At 39.8% G+C, this 15,177-nt stretch overlaps 1 protein-coding gene across 7 annotated transcripts in view; it reads left to right on the plus strand.

Moving 5' to 3' along the window:
* PLPPR1 (phospholipid phosphatase related 1) overlaps positions 1–15,177 on the plus strand; it is a 616,358-nt gene that overhangs the window by 481,893 nt on the left and 119,288 nt on the right. For all 7 annotated transcript variants that reach the window (XM_079927527.1, XM_079927525.1, XM_079927524.1 and 4 more), the window contains one exon: positions 13,946–14,053. In XM_079927527.1, coding sequence (XP_079783653.1) covers positions 13,991–14,053 — 63 coding nt within the window. In that variant the 5' untranslated portion in view covers positions 13,946–13,990. The remainder of the gene's footprint in view (positions 1–13,945; positions 14,054–15,177) is intronic.

Genomic DNA, 15,177 nt, shown 5'->3' on the forward strand with positions numbered 1-15,177 from the left:
AAAGAAAATAAGGAAGGGTATTTGTGTATGTTAAAGGATCCCAACTTACTTGAGGAATGAATTTACAATAAGATACTGGTTTTGTTGTTTTTCTTTAAACACAGCATTTCAAAAGGAGATATTGTGAGGTGATTCTCAAGAATAGTCTGTTCCATGCTGTGCCTAATTCTGGGCCAGTTGAAGGATGAGAGGACATGGTTGGGATTCATGAGGAAAGATTAAAGGGGAGGCTGCAAGTGATTTAACAGGAGAGTAAACAGAAAGCTAGTCATCACTACTGGAGATAGCACAAGTAAGATACACGGTTTAGTTTGAGGGATTTAAATAAATGAGAAAAGACATTTTAATATTCCCCCCACTCCTACTTTAATCAATTACTGAATATTATTTGCTCTTCTAATCTTTTGAATTCACTGACCTGTCTGTCTCTATTGCCTTAGCCTTAACCCAAGCCACCTTCTCCTCTTGCCTAGATGATAGCAAGACCCTTCAACTGGCCACCTCACCATATTCATTCTTGTCCCACTCTCCCAAACCACTCTCTATATCCTGAACAATCTTTAGTAAAAGCAAATCAGGGCGTGTCAGGTTTGTTCCTTAAAGCCTTTCAGTAGGTTACTATTGTTCTTAGAACTAATCGCAAACTTTTTAACGTGGCCCACCTGGCCCTGCATTGTAAGCCCTCTCTTCCCAGGCCTCAATATGTGTCTATTGCCCGTGCTCTGTATGTTGCAGCCATATGTGTTACTGCTTTCTCTCATTTCAGGAACTTCCCATGTGCTCTTCCTTTTGACACGAATACAGTTCCCCTCTCTTTTATGTAGCCAAAGATTGCTTCCTCAGGGAAGACTTTCCTGGCCCCCTAGACGAGGTTAGGTCCCCCATTAGGTCCCAGAGAGACATTATTTTTATCTCACTTGTAATTATTCGATGTCATCTTTCCAAGAGACACTTGGGGTACAACTGGTGAACACAATAGGCAAGGCTCGTGACACTTACATTCTGGCCGTTGGAGGAAGATAATAAGCACAATAAATAAATCATAGTATGCGGGATGATAAGTGGTATAGATAAAAGAGAAAGTAGTCTAGAGTAAGGAGGATCAGGAATGCTGGGTGAGGGAAGCAGCCTGCAATACTGAAAAGACTGGTCGGCATATCTCCATACCATAAGCAGGTTAACTCAAGAAATATTATAGTGTTAAATGTAAAAACTAAAACCATAGCCCTGTATAAAGCCTGGCATGGGAAAGTCCTCAATACATATTTATCAAGGTGACTAGTGGACAATGTTATCATTATTATTACACGCATGCAGAATTCTAAGTTTGGGTCCGTCACAGAATACACGCAGTCCTCCCTTGGGTGCACAGCAGGCAGACCAAGGCCAACGCCAGGGTTGTCTAATCCTTCTCTGAAATCTCCTGTGGTGAAAGGGAATTCCTTTCACTGTCTTTTCCTGTCTCCTGTGAGACTCTAGCAGGGTCCAACAGAGCTAATTAATTACCCTGTCATGAGGGCATAGGGACTTCCTGGCTGTGATTTCTGTGGGCGCCCGAGGATTGAGGATCTAATGACAAAAACAGAATCACTCTGTTCCAGAGAGTTGATATGAGGAGAGATTTGGTATCTCAACTCTTGGATGTTTCTGTCTGTGTCTGCCTCTCTCTCTCACACACACACACACACACACACACACACACACACACACTCTCTCCCCTCCCCTCCCCTCCCCTCCCCTCCCCTCCCCTCCCCTCCCCTCCCCTCCCCTCCCCTCTCCTCTCCTCTCCTCTCCTCTCCTTGTCTTCTGGAAAACAAACCGCTTGGCTCCTGGGCAGCTTAGCTTTAAATTGGAAAATGCAGCCTTGCTTGGCCAAACAACAGTATCACAGCCTCCCCACTGCTCAGAACAGCTTGTGACATACACCCCTGCAGCAAGACCATAAAGGGCTGTCTAACATCCTGGAACCACCAGTCCCCAAAAGGACTTTCCTGTGCAACTTCTTTAGAATTCTAGACTGTGGGACCTATCTTCTCTTCTCCGGCAGTTTCTCACCCTGGACTTGAACTTTTGCTTCGTTTCTCTCCATTTAATTAGTGACCCCATCTCTTAGAAGAGATCATTAGAAACCCACGGTGGCCCTGGAGATGCGAATCAGAACAGAATTCAAAGGGAAATAGAGGAACCAATGACTTGGAAGTCTGAAAGAACACTCTAGTCCCTCTGACCTTCATAACATAACAAGTTCCCTTCTAGGCCACTTTACAGAGGCCCCAATTCAAACAGGTGCTCCTATTTACCTCTTCTCCCTGTTCATCTCAAATTAAAAAAAAAACTAGATTGAAGCCAGTTCTTGCATGGTTCTGATTATGTCTCACCTAGATGATGGTGGCCCCTCGTAAGTCTTGCTAACTCTGGTTTCACCCACCCACACCCATCTCACATTCTGTAAGCCAAACCAAATGGAGAGAACCAAAATCCTTAGCTTGCATTCAACAACCCAGCCCCAGTCCTCTAGCGATACCCAATGCTATTTTCATCTCCTACATGCTGGCCAAACTTGCCTAACCGTAATTCCAGACCGTAGGTATGGTCGGGGCTGTTCTACTCCATACTTTGCTCATTCCAGTCCTAATGCCTAGAAATCCATCCTGGGCGTGTTGATCACTTACCTGTCCTCAGTGGTCCACCTCAGATATCATCAATGGAAATAGCCTCTCCTTCCTATGAATTCTCATCAATTATATCATTTTATAAATAGACTGCATTTGCATTCGTACTAGGTTGTAAGCTACCGGCTGTCAATGACTGACTTGTATTTGCATCACTCAAAGCCTAAGGCTTTGCACTTAGTATTTAATAAAACCTCATTGATGGGTGAATGGACAAAATGGCACCTCTTCTCAATGCCTGTCTTCAAAATAGTTTAGTAAAAAGGCATTACGGTACTAGGTACATCAGAGCGTTTCCAAAATGTGGCTCATTTTAGAACAGACTTTAACATAGTACAAGTTTACCTTAAATTTTATCAATGGGCATTTTTCATTGGAACGGTGTGAAAGACCATAATAAAACAATCTTTACCTTTAATATAGTCAGTCCTATAACACAGATCATAACATCATTATAAATTTTGTTAACTGCAGTTACTTTTGAAATTATAGTTGAAATTTTATAACCAGAGCCAGATACAGGAGAAACACTCAGTCCCCAACTTAATATGGTTGGACTTAAGATTTTTCGACTTTACAGTGGTGTGAAAGCCATTCAGCAGAAACCGTACTTCGAATTGTGATCTTTTCCTGGGCTAACATATGAGGTATAGTACTCTTGTGATACTGGGCAGGGTACTGAGCTGCAGCTCGCAGCGGGCCACGTGATCGCAAGGGTAAACAACTGATACACTTATAACCATTTTGTACCCATACAACCATTCTGTTTTTCACAGTCAGTACAGTATTAAATTACCTGAGATAGTCAACACTTTATTATAAAATAGGCTTTGTGTTAAGTGACTTTGCCCAACTGTAGGCTAATTGTAAGTGTTCTGAGCATGTTTAAGGTAGGCTAAGCTAAGCTACAATGTTCAGTAGGTTAGGTGAATTAAATGCATTTTTGACAGGATATTTTCAGTTTATGATCAGTTTATCAGGATGGAATTCTACCAGGATATTTTCAGTTTACGATGGGTTTATCAGGATGGAATTCTACCATAAAGCAAGGAAGACCTGTACTTAATTATATTTAAGATCACATTCACTACTTTTTAATTAAGAGCAATTCAGCATGTTCTCTGCCTATTTCCTCCCCAGACTTTAAGCTGAGCACAACACTGCCTGAGGGGCAACGTTTACTACCTTTAAGCATTTCTGAGGGGGAGGTGTGTGTGTGTGTGTGTGTGTGTGCGCGTGCACACGCATACTTCTGGTTCTTGCTCCGATGCTTCAAGGTTTCAGTTTCATGGAGCATCAAAACCTCATTTCCTTCTAGCCTTTGATTTTATTGAAAGAAACATTAACTCACTGCTTCATAATTAAGAAAAGCTCTTCGTGCCTGCTACTTCCCGCTTTGTTTTTTTCTTTTTCCTGGTATAAAATTAGGGGTCAACAATATCAACAATTGAAAAAGAAATTAGGGAAACACCTGCTGGTTTGGGCGCTGTCTTCCTATTAAGTAGTTCTCCTGGTGGTGGCCCATCTGATGGTCCTAGGTACTCCTTCCCATCAGCCATTTCGACATTCATATGCTTTCTGCTTTCTTCCAGCTGTCTCAGGTCACCTGCTGAGCTTCGTAGTCTGCATCATCCTTGTGCTCTTTGTTTATAGAAGATCAGTCTCTAACAGAGACAGCTTACTTTTAGGTAGACTTGGACTCTTTTTTTCCAATTTAAACTTTTAACTTTAAGGCATATACCTTTTAAAGTAACAATCTAAAGCAATTTTTTTTAACAGTCAAAAGACCCCAGAGGTAGAATCCAGCTGACTAATTTCCCCTTTCAGTTTTACATTTTGAAATGTGTTCTGGCTTACATTTTGATTTCTAGGACTTTCAGACACTTCACTCTTCATTGTTCTTTGGGTCCAAGGTATAGAGGGTCTTAACTGGTTGGGGTGGGCAGAAGGGCTTGACCCAAGACCTACATTAGTACCATATTGTTCAGTTCATGCACGACCTGGAAAGGATTGACCAAGACCTAGATTAGGACTGCGTCAGGAGTAAGGAATGGACCCAGAGCAAATGTGAAATCAAACGATGGAGCTGAATGGCTGAGGCACACTGTTCGTGTCAGCATTTACTGTGTACCTACTATGTGCTTGGCACTGTGCAAAGTACAAAAGTTGCAGTGCCGAGCAAGACAGACAAACATTCCTAGAAAAGGAATAGATATTAAACAATTACACAATAAATACTCTGAAGGAGCATGATAGTGTGTAATAGAACTGAACCAGTCAGGGCAATTAAGGAAACTTACCCATTGAAAATGCCATTTAACTGCAGATCTGAAGGAAGAGCAAATAATGGAGGAGGAAAGAGTTCTCCAAGATATAGTACATGAGAGGTGAGAAAGAGCTTGGCATGTTGCAGAAACTGAGTGAGTGGCTGGAGTGCCAAGAGGCTGGGGATGGGCATGGGGTGGAGATGGTTGTAAAATGGGACTGGAACAGTCTAAAAGTTATAACAAGCTCAGACATTAGCCAGGCAATCTTGTGCCTTAGCTGTGAGAGGTCCAGCAACAGGGATCCTAGATGCAAGGGGAAATGGCTGTCTGCAGACTATCCATTCAGGCTTAGGGCTGAAGTATGAACCAGGCATACTTGTAGGTTCAAAGGACTCACCTAGATAAATGAGCATCTATCTGAGTCCTAGTTACTGAGTGCAGTCCACATAGGACTGCAGGCTTGGAAAGAGACTGAGGTATGAGAGTGAGTCATCAGATTTAAGCAGTAGGAACAAAGCTAATGGCTGGTCATAGAGACCAGGCCAATGTAATATGGGAGCCCAGAGGGAACCTGGAACTATCCCTGGGTCTGAAAAGCCACTCAAGAACAATGTGGGGCCCTGGTACCTTCACAGGGCCCCTGAGTCTTTATTTTGTAAAGATTTGACTGAACTCTAGATTTTCCTGGATCGTGGGTCTCACGCTCTTTGTATCTCTCTGCCTTATTCTGGGCTGACTCAAGGGCTGAGCCATGGATCTAGCTGTGAGACACTGTGGAAGGGAGAGACTGGACCAAAAGGTGGGGGGGGGGTGTCAATGCTACTCTCCTATAATGTGGGGCTTTCACACTGTCATTCTTTACAAGCTTTGAAAAGCATCTTTATAAGCTTTGAAAAGCATCTCGGAAATTGAACAGAGTAAAGCATTTCTCTTGAAAGCCTGAGTAGTACTGTTCTAAATCCCACACCATCTTGTGATGAAATCTCTTTTGCACTCATCGACAATCTCTTTCGATTTTTTCCTATCTCTTAATGTTTTAGTTGCTTTTTTAAAAAAAATACATAGTTAGGTTTCCCAGCTTTGGGAAATTAAATGCACACTGTGATCCTGGTTGGAGGTAATGCACTGAATAGAAATGATCCAGAACAGTGAGGGGTAGGTCAGTGCCACCAAGGAAGTTAATGCCTATTTAACACGTGTTAAAGATGAGCTGGATTTGGGGATTACGGCTCACCCTGAGTACTGGGGAACAAAATGAAGTGTAACTCTCACAACTCATTTTTCACCTTTTAATTTTCCCTTTTCTACTCCAATCCCCACCCCCCTTACCTCCAATTAAGATGTAGATCACATAGAAATAAGCCCTATTTTTCCCCTTGCTAGACATAATCTCATTTCAATCTTACACCAACCCAATTTTGAGGAAATCCTAGAAAGTTCGTGTTGTAGAACTCATGTCAGAGGTGCCTTTGATGTGCCCTGGGTCATGGATTACGCAACATATTCTTGCTTCTGGGGCCCCGTGACACCAGGGAAAAGCACATCACTCAGTGGCCCAGAATCTCAATAAATACTCGGTATCCTGCGACAGACAAAGAAAAAACAACTCTCTAGGAATACTTTTGGTCCCTGGATGAGAAATGTTTTAATATTGGAGTTATTAGTTAACCCAAACTAAAGTCTTCTGCCTGCTATCTGGTGAGTTAGGTGTCTTTTAACTTGGGTTGGTGGGAACAGAAGGTATTCTTAGTCTCCTGTGAGCCCTGATGATGATTTTTCTCTAATCCTTTTGGATGGTTTCACTCCCGGCCTTAGCTAGTTTCTCCCATGCTCATCAGTACTCTGCTGAAGACTCGAGGGGACTCTCTGCAGGGCAACCCAACTCCATCTGTGCAGAATTCTCTCTGGTTCTCTGCCTTGTGAACTCCAGTCCCTTGGGCCTCCCCACATTCCCATCTCTGTCTATGCAACTCAGGGAGGTCACAGGCCATTCTTCTGGGTTCCCCTCTCTGTGCTGTGTACTGGAGACTCTCTCCAGGCAGTAAGCTAAGGCAATTGTAGGGCTTTCCTCTGTTTGTTCCCATCTTTCAGGGATCACTGCCCTTTATTGCCTCACATCCAGTGCCTTGAGTACCATCGGCTCATTTATTTTGTCTGTATCTTTTAGTTGTGCCAGGCATGAAATCCAGTCTTAGTTACTTTCACTTGGCTGAAAGCAAAATCCCTCCAGGGCTATTTTAAGGTTGTTTAACCTTGTTTTTGACACTCACTTTTTGAGGCCCCACTCCATATGAAGATAAACACATAATGAGTGATCTGACAGTAAATTTTTATTTTGCATGAAAAGATTTTTACGGCTCTTCTTTTGAAACTATGAATTTACAATTATTTAAAGTTTCTTAGCAAAGGAATTTTTAGAATTAAGAATTTCACCTACAAATCACTTTCAAATTAATTGTTAACACTAAATTGAGTAATGAAATTGCAAGAATTTTACATTTTTAGGTATACACTTACATAGTATTCATTTGGCTTTACATAGTTTTGCTGCCTTTTTTTAATTTCTTATATATTTTCATGGGTTGTTAAATAGCTCACAGGCCCTAGGAGTTGGGCCTATAGTCCCCAGTGGGCAAAACAGCCCTGCTTTCTTTTGAGATTCAAAGTGGTAGTAACTACCACTTATAGTACCTTTGTTTCCCCAAATGCCAGTAAGGCATCTCGACAATTTCCATATTTTCCTCTGTTAGGTACTAGGCAGGAATAGGCTTGTCCCCTTGGGCAAAACTGTGGCCTTTATCCCTGGTGAAGCAAGTTCTTCACCAGCTCAAAAATTCTCATGTCCTAGGGCCTCTGCTTTCAATCCTTTGAAATTAGTGGTTCTCCCCCAAGGCTATCTCCATCCCCTGCTCCTTCCCACCTTGCAGGGGAGTATCTGGCAATGTCTGGAGACATTTTTAGTTGTCACAATATTGGGGGAGGAGTGTTGCTGCTATTGGTGTCTTGTGGGTAGAGGCCAGCGATGTAACTAAACACCAACGGTACTCAGGACAGCCCCTCACAATAAAGCATTTTCCAGCCCACAATACCTACAGTGATGGGGTTGAGAAACACTGTCCTAAATCAATGTGGCCTCAGAATGCAGAATTGTTGGGCTTACTCAGAAAAGCACCATTTCTGCTGGCCTTGTTGCCTATTTGTTTTTTAGATTTTTGTCTTAGTGAACTCGATTAATTCATATCATTCTAAATTTGAAGGGAATCACCATGGTATTTTTAGCCAAATTAGCTCAAAATATTCTATAGAAAGAGCAAGCTCTAGCTTCCCTAAAATCATAGACTCTGGGCCCCTGAGGAGGGCCACAGGCTGTGACTTTGGCCACTGGAAATACTAGATTCACACCAGGCTGGGCAGAAGGTCCACTGAAACATGGTGACTCTTTCTCAAGGGCATTTTTGTTCCTTGCTACTTCATTGACTGCTCAGCTAGAGCCAACTTTGCATAACTTAGAAATCAATGAACTTGTCCCCATCTAGCTATGACCATGCTCCATCACCATCCATTTGCAGTCTCACTAAAACAGATACTTTATAATCAGCAATTATTTTTGTATTTGTTCTGGGGTGAGTAGGAATTGTTACACTTCTTATGAACAAGAGGGAATTACATGGAAAATCCAATGGAAATACATGAGATGTCATTGACTCCTTTATTAGCCAGGTCTGATTTATAATATACTTACCTGCCTAGAAATGAAGAGCTCTGTCTGAGTTAATTACTAGGAAACAGTACTGTCTGTCAATATTCTCTTTTTTTCCTATGTTCTTATCTGATACGGAAATGAACCAACCTTGTATTTCTTATCCTTGAGGTGTTCTGCTTCTGTGTTTGTGTATAAAACGCTATGTGTATTATACATAAATTTTGGTAACATCTGTACTTATCCTCGAATGTTTTCATTTGAGCTGGTAGTGATTTTAGTTTCCCAAACATATGTTAGGCCAGCTTATATCTTTGGAACCTTAGCTCTTGCTGTTCCCTTTAGCTGAAATGCTTCTCTTGTCCTCCTCTTATAGGGGAGCAGCTACCTTTATTTTAATCAACTTAAATAGCTATCTCCTCTAAGAAACCTTTCCTTAACTTTCTCCCAGCTAGGACTGTCTTATTACTTTTGTAGACTTTAAGAAATTTTGCCTTTGTGGACCCTTTTCTCTATTAAAGTTAAAATTTATATTTTATAGTTGAATTAGTGTAAAACTGAATTTAATAATACATTAAAATATTTTTGTACCTAACCTAAAAATTTATTATTTAAAAAAAAATTTTAAATGTTTTCAAAGGCCCCTAAAAGTATTATGGGTCCTAGACAGTGTATCTACTATGCCAGTTGGATAAGAGATCCCTGACCTCAAGAGTTAGAATTGGTCATTTGTGCTGCTATTGAAAAACAAATATACAAAAAAGTATAGCAATCTATTCTTAATGACTATTAGTCCCTTAAACACAGGGTATTTGGCTAATTCATTGCTTCTAGCTGTGTCTAATGGGATACCTGGCATGAATTAGGGACTCACAAATGAACAAACAAATAATGCTATTCTGGTATTTTGAAACCTTGGGCACCAAAAGACTCAAATTCATGAGAACACAGCGGGGCTAGCCTATACGAGAACCTTGGTCACTGCCATTTGGTACTCTTTTAAAAAGACTTCTGGAGGCTTTTGCTTCTGAGAGGATGGAGTAAGATGTACGTTCCCCATCCCTCCCACTAAATCACCCAAAAATCTTGGACGTTACATGTAGACAAAGCTCAGACAAAGAAAAGGTGGACTGGCTGGGGACTTCACGTAACAACCAACACAATAGTGAGTTCCCAGGATTTCTTTTTAGCTCATATCTCAGACTGGATATTGGAGAAGCTAGCAACCTGGGTTATTGATACTTGCAGACAAAACAGCCCCAAGAAAGCCTGCCACCTCTCTAGCCAAAGGGCCTGGAAAAGGGCAGCCTAGCAATGCAGCAAACTTTTAGAAAATAACCCTTTGACTATATCCAAAAACCACAGAAAAACTTCAGTCCTATCTCTGTCTCTGTCAGCAAAGACCAAGTGGGGACCCTGGACTTCTACCCTTGCCACGCTATAAGGAGGCTCCCCTAGACACCTGCTGGGGTCATATCAGAGAAGGCCGAGTAGGGAACCAGGACTTTAGTTCATGCTGGGCAGTAATGAGTAGGCCTCCATCCCTGCTCTACAGTATCAGGGGAAAACATGGCGGGGAGCCTGGACTTTTACCTGCTTTAGGCAGTAATGAGGCATCCCTACTTCCTCCTCCCTGGAGTGGTATCAGAGGGGGACTAGTGGAAATTCAGTTTTATTATTACACAACAATAGCAAGGCCATAGTGTCAGTGGAGGCCATGTGGGGAGCCGCAAAGAAGTACCTAACCCCCTCCCCAGCCAGGGTGGTATCAATAGGGCCCTATTGAGGAGCCTGAACTCTACTGCTGCCCAGCAAAAGGGGTCCCTCCCCAACTAGCTGTCATAGGAAGCCAAGTGGAGAACCCGAACTTCTACCTTCACATGGCACTAACAAGGTGACATTCCGCATAGCTACTAGAGGAGTGTCAGAGGAAGTATGATAAAACATAAGCTTTAAACAGGATCCTGAGTCTTGTAACAACCCAAGGTCAGTCGAAAATCACTCTTCATACCAAGAACCAGGAAGATCGCAAACTGAATAAGAAAAGACCATCAACAGACACCAAAACCAAGATGATATAAAATTATCTGACAATAATTTAAGTGGTCATCATAAAAGTACTTTAATAAATACTTACAGACATGCTTGAAACATGAAAAAATAGTCTCAGCAAAGAAATAGAAAATATAAAGAAAAAGCAAATATAAATTTTAGAACTAAGAAATATAACAACTAACATAAACTCAGTGGATGGACTTGGCTCAACCCCATAATAGGGATGATAGAGGAAAGAGTCAGTGAACTTGAGGATAGAATAATAGAAAATATCCAATCTGAACAACAGAGAGAAAATAGACTTGGGGAGGGGTGATTAAGAGTGTCAGGGACATGATGGACTATAACAGAAGATCTAATATTCATGTCACGGGAGTCCCAGAAAGAGATGAGAGAGTGGGTTAAAAAGTTTTCCAGGAATAATGGCTGAACATTTTCCCAAATTTGGGAAAAAAACATAAACCCATAGATTCAAGTAGTAAGAAATCTCTAAGCAGCATAAACCTAAAGGAATCCACACCAAGGCACATTAATCGTCAAAAGACAAAATATACATCTGATAAGGGACTTTGTATTATCCAGAATAATACAAAGAACACTTATATCTTGAAAATATCCAAATCTTTTGTTTTTTTTTGATTTATTTCACAAAAGAAGATAGAATAATGGGCAATAAGCACCTGAAAGGATGCTCGATATCATTTGTTATTTACAAAATGAAAACTACAATGAAATATTATCTCACACCCACTCGAATGACTATAATAAAAAAGATAGGCAATAAAAATGTTAGGATGTGGAGAAAGGAGAACCCTTATTGTTGCTGGCGGCAGTGTAAAATGACACAACCACTTTGGAGACCACTTCTGCAGTTTCCTTTAAAAAATTAAACAATTTAGCATATGGCCCAGTAATTCCACTCTTAGGTATACATCTACAATAAAAGTATACAGATGTTCTTAGCATCATTATCCATAATACTGGATACAACCTAATATTGGATACAGCAAAAATTAGAAACTACCTACATTGCCACCAATTGGTAAAGGTTCTATAGCCATACGATGAAATACATTCAGTAATAAAAAGGAAAAATTACTGATATGTGCACTATGACATGAATAAACTTCAAAAACATTATGCTAAGAATCCAGGTCAAAAGACCACATATTGTATGATTATATTTATTAGAAATATCCAAAAGAAGCAAATCTGTAGAGACATAGAGAATAGTGACTAGCTGGGCTGGAGAGGTGGTGAGGGAGGTGATGGGGGGGGATGACATTTTGGGGGGTGAAGGAAAAAGTGCTAAAATCGTTTTATGATCATTGTACAACTTGGTAAATTTACTAAAAGATCATTGAATTGTACACTTGAAATGGGTGAATTATATGTGAAATATACCTTACTATAGTTACTGATTATGTATAATACACATACATAGATACATATATGTGTATATATATGCATATATGTAGCCTCCATACACATATAAAAAGCTAGTTTGTATTTTGAACCAGAAGAGTGAATAGAAAGGAGAATTTTATATGATATCCAAAGCCTGTCTTGTATTCTCCATTTCATTGCTATTTTTTATTAATTGTATGGAGAAGTCATCGAAAATACTAGGTATGTCTGATGCCTTTGTTTTTTCTGGTGCCCCTACCTACTTCAAGGTGATTAAAAATTTAATTTTCTTTTCAGATGTGTGGTTCTGTGTTTAGTTGTTGCTAACAGTAGGACTCATCTAAATCATAAATACTGATAAGTGAATTCTAAGATACTTGGATTAAGTGAGGATAAAATGAAACCAATACATGGTTGCCAAATCAGCTCAATGTGTGTTCTATGGATGGGTTCCTTTCTAATTGTAAAAAAATATTATTTATTCCTAAATCATGAAATAGATGGTGAAATAACAGATATATTATGAGTATTTTATAACAGATAATATCCAATTTTAATTGAAAAACTTAAGTTGCCTAAAAATTAAATAATTTAAACACTATGATTGGCATGGACTTAATACTACACATAATGTCACATTTGATCAGGGAAAGTTTTAGTCAATGCGTGAGAAGCTGGCATTTCAAAAAGAGAAGGAAATGTATTTTAAAGTTTTATTTTGGAAAAACATAAGGACGGACTTAAAGACAGAATTAAGTTAAAAACATTAATTCATGACCTTTAAGAAAAAATGCGGTTGGCCAGTTGCATAGAGTAGCAGTCCCCATTGCCAGTCTTCGTATCACAATCCGTAAGAACTATTGGGAGGTCTGACACAGAAACAGAACAAACAAAAAATAATGACTCTCGAAAGCAGATACCTGAAACATGTCAAGTATTGCTTTGGATAGAGAATAAAAGGTATAGTGGAAAATTCTTTTTACTGGGCTGTGGAAGTTTCAGAAAAGTCTAAAATCTCTATTTGTTGTTGTTATTGTTTTAAGAAGAACCAAAATTAACTGATCTTTTAATACAGGAATATTCTCAGTTCAAAGTTAGGACAGAAGAGTTCTAACAAATATTTAAAATACTCTGCTATAGGCCAGCTACTCCATTCTTATAGTCAATGTTTTGTGTTTGGAAACACACACACACACACACACACACACACACACACACACACACACACACACACACACACACACACACACACACACACACACACACACACACGGCTGAGGGAACCCAGTGAGAGGGATCAGTGATGTATTAATCCAGAGTAGTTAATAGCCCTGCAGTCAAGGGAGCAAGGGCAGAGTGGTCACGGAAAGAAGTCAGGGATTAGTGCCTCAGTGCTAAATGTCAGCTCCAAAGGGAGAGGCGAAGGCGGAAATAAACGCGTCCCTAGATGGCAGACTGCAAGGATCAGGCACAGAAAGGGGAGATTCATACAGAATGGACAATAACAAACGTTTTGTCGCAAAAACTGCGTTCATGGCATGAGCACAGTCTACTGGGTTAAGGCACTGTGCAGCACCAGGCGATTAGAATTCTGTTCACTATAACTGTGTGCACAGGAGCTCGCTACCTGGTCATTTAGGCTCAAAGACTGTTCATGGCTAGTATACATTACTTTCTCTTCTCTGGACTGATTATTAGTCTGACTTGACTGTGTTGTAGATTAGTATTTTGCATTGTTTGTACACAGCTTGCTTATCTAGAGGGTAGCTGATATTTTTATGTAAATACCTAAAGGACTGCTAAACATATGGTTCTTAACACCATGCTATCTATTTCTATTTCAGCCTGGACAGTTTAAGACGGTGCAACCTTGCTACATGTTGTAAGAAATGGCTGTAGGAAACAACACTCAACGAAGTTATTCCATCATCCCGTGTTTTATATTTGTTGAGGTAGGTGTATTTATTTGCCTTTACAGACAAATTGGAATAATTGTAGCAGTTTTTATGCTGAGAACTTGGATTATTTTGTAAAATTATTTCATCTTATGATAATGAAATTTTGATAGCACACATATTGGTAAAGGATTAATGAGATATGCCAAGTGTTTCTTGAATAGGAAGCCATAGAACAAGGTTCATGTATGGGGTACAAAATAATTGTGTTTTATTAGATTTCTTTTATTTTCAGTGGTGACTTGAATATATTATTAATTATGAATGCAGCATTTTGATTCAATTATTTTTTAAAAAATCAATATCATGGTTTAGGAATTCAATAAATGAGGTTTACAGATGATGTTAGTTGATGGCCTTTTGCCTTGGAGCCCATATAGAGAAAAAGAAGTCTTAGAGTTGACTCTCTCCACTGGGCAGTTTTCTTTAGTGGGATATTGAGAACTTGTATAGTGTGCAACTTCTTTTGTTCATAAATGATTTTGTTGAGTTGCTCCAACTTTGTACCCGCAAACAATTTCTCCAGCATCTTTTGGGTTAAACTTCCTGCACCCTTTCCCCACTGTACCTCCCTTTCTATAATGTTTGCTATGGAACAGACAAAGACTTGGAAATTTTAGGAAATTTGGAATAATATGATGAAAAAAAAAAGCTACTCCAGGTTATCTCAAAATAAGATGTTTATTTGCCAGAGACGATATTATATCTGCCTTCTCCAAGAGATAGAGCATCTACTCCAAGAGATAGAGCATCTAACAGATTGGTTTTTATCCTGAAAATTGTGTTTAAAATATGACGATATAAAGAGCTAAAAAGTAAATGTCCTAAGTTTCCTTTCTGGGTAACTACCCCTATAGTCTCTCCATCCCAAGGATCAGCTGTAGCTTGTTCTTATGTTATGGGGCAGGGGATCTTTTCGGCTGAGTATGGGAGGACTATGCACGTTGATCCATTTTATTCCCTGTGTGAAAACAGACACTTGAATTAAACCACTACTGATATTATCAAAAATGTACTTTCAGTACATATGTTATTTAAACACAGCCTATGAATCAATGAAACAAGTTTGGGTTTTGTTTTGTTTTGTGTTGATCTTCTAGCTCTTGAAATAACTTTAGCGG

Source organism: Stenella coeruleoalba (genome assembly GCF_951394435.1).
Source record: "Stenella coeruleoalba genome assembly, chromosome: 7".
Classification (NCBI taxonomy): domain Eukaryota; kingdom Metazoa; phylum Chordata; class Mammalia; order Artiodactyla; family Delphinidae; genus Stenella; species Stenella coeruleoalba.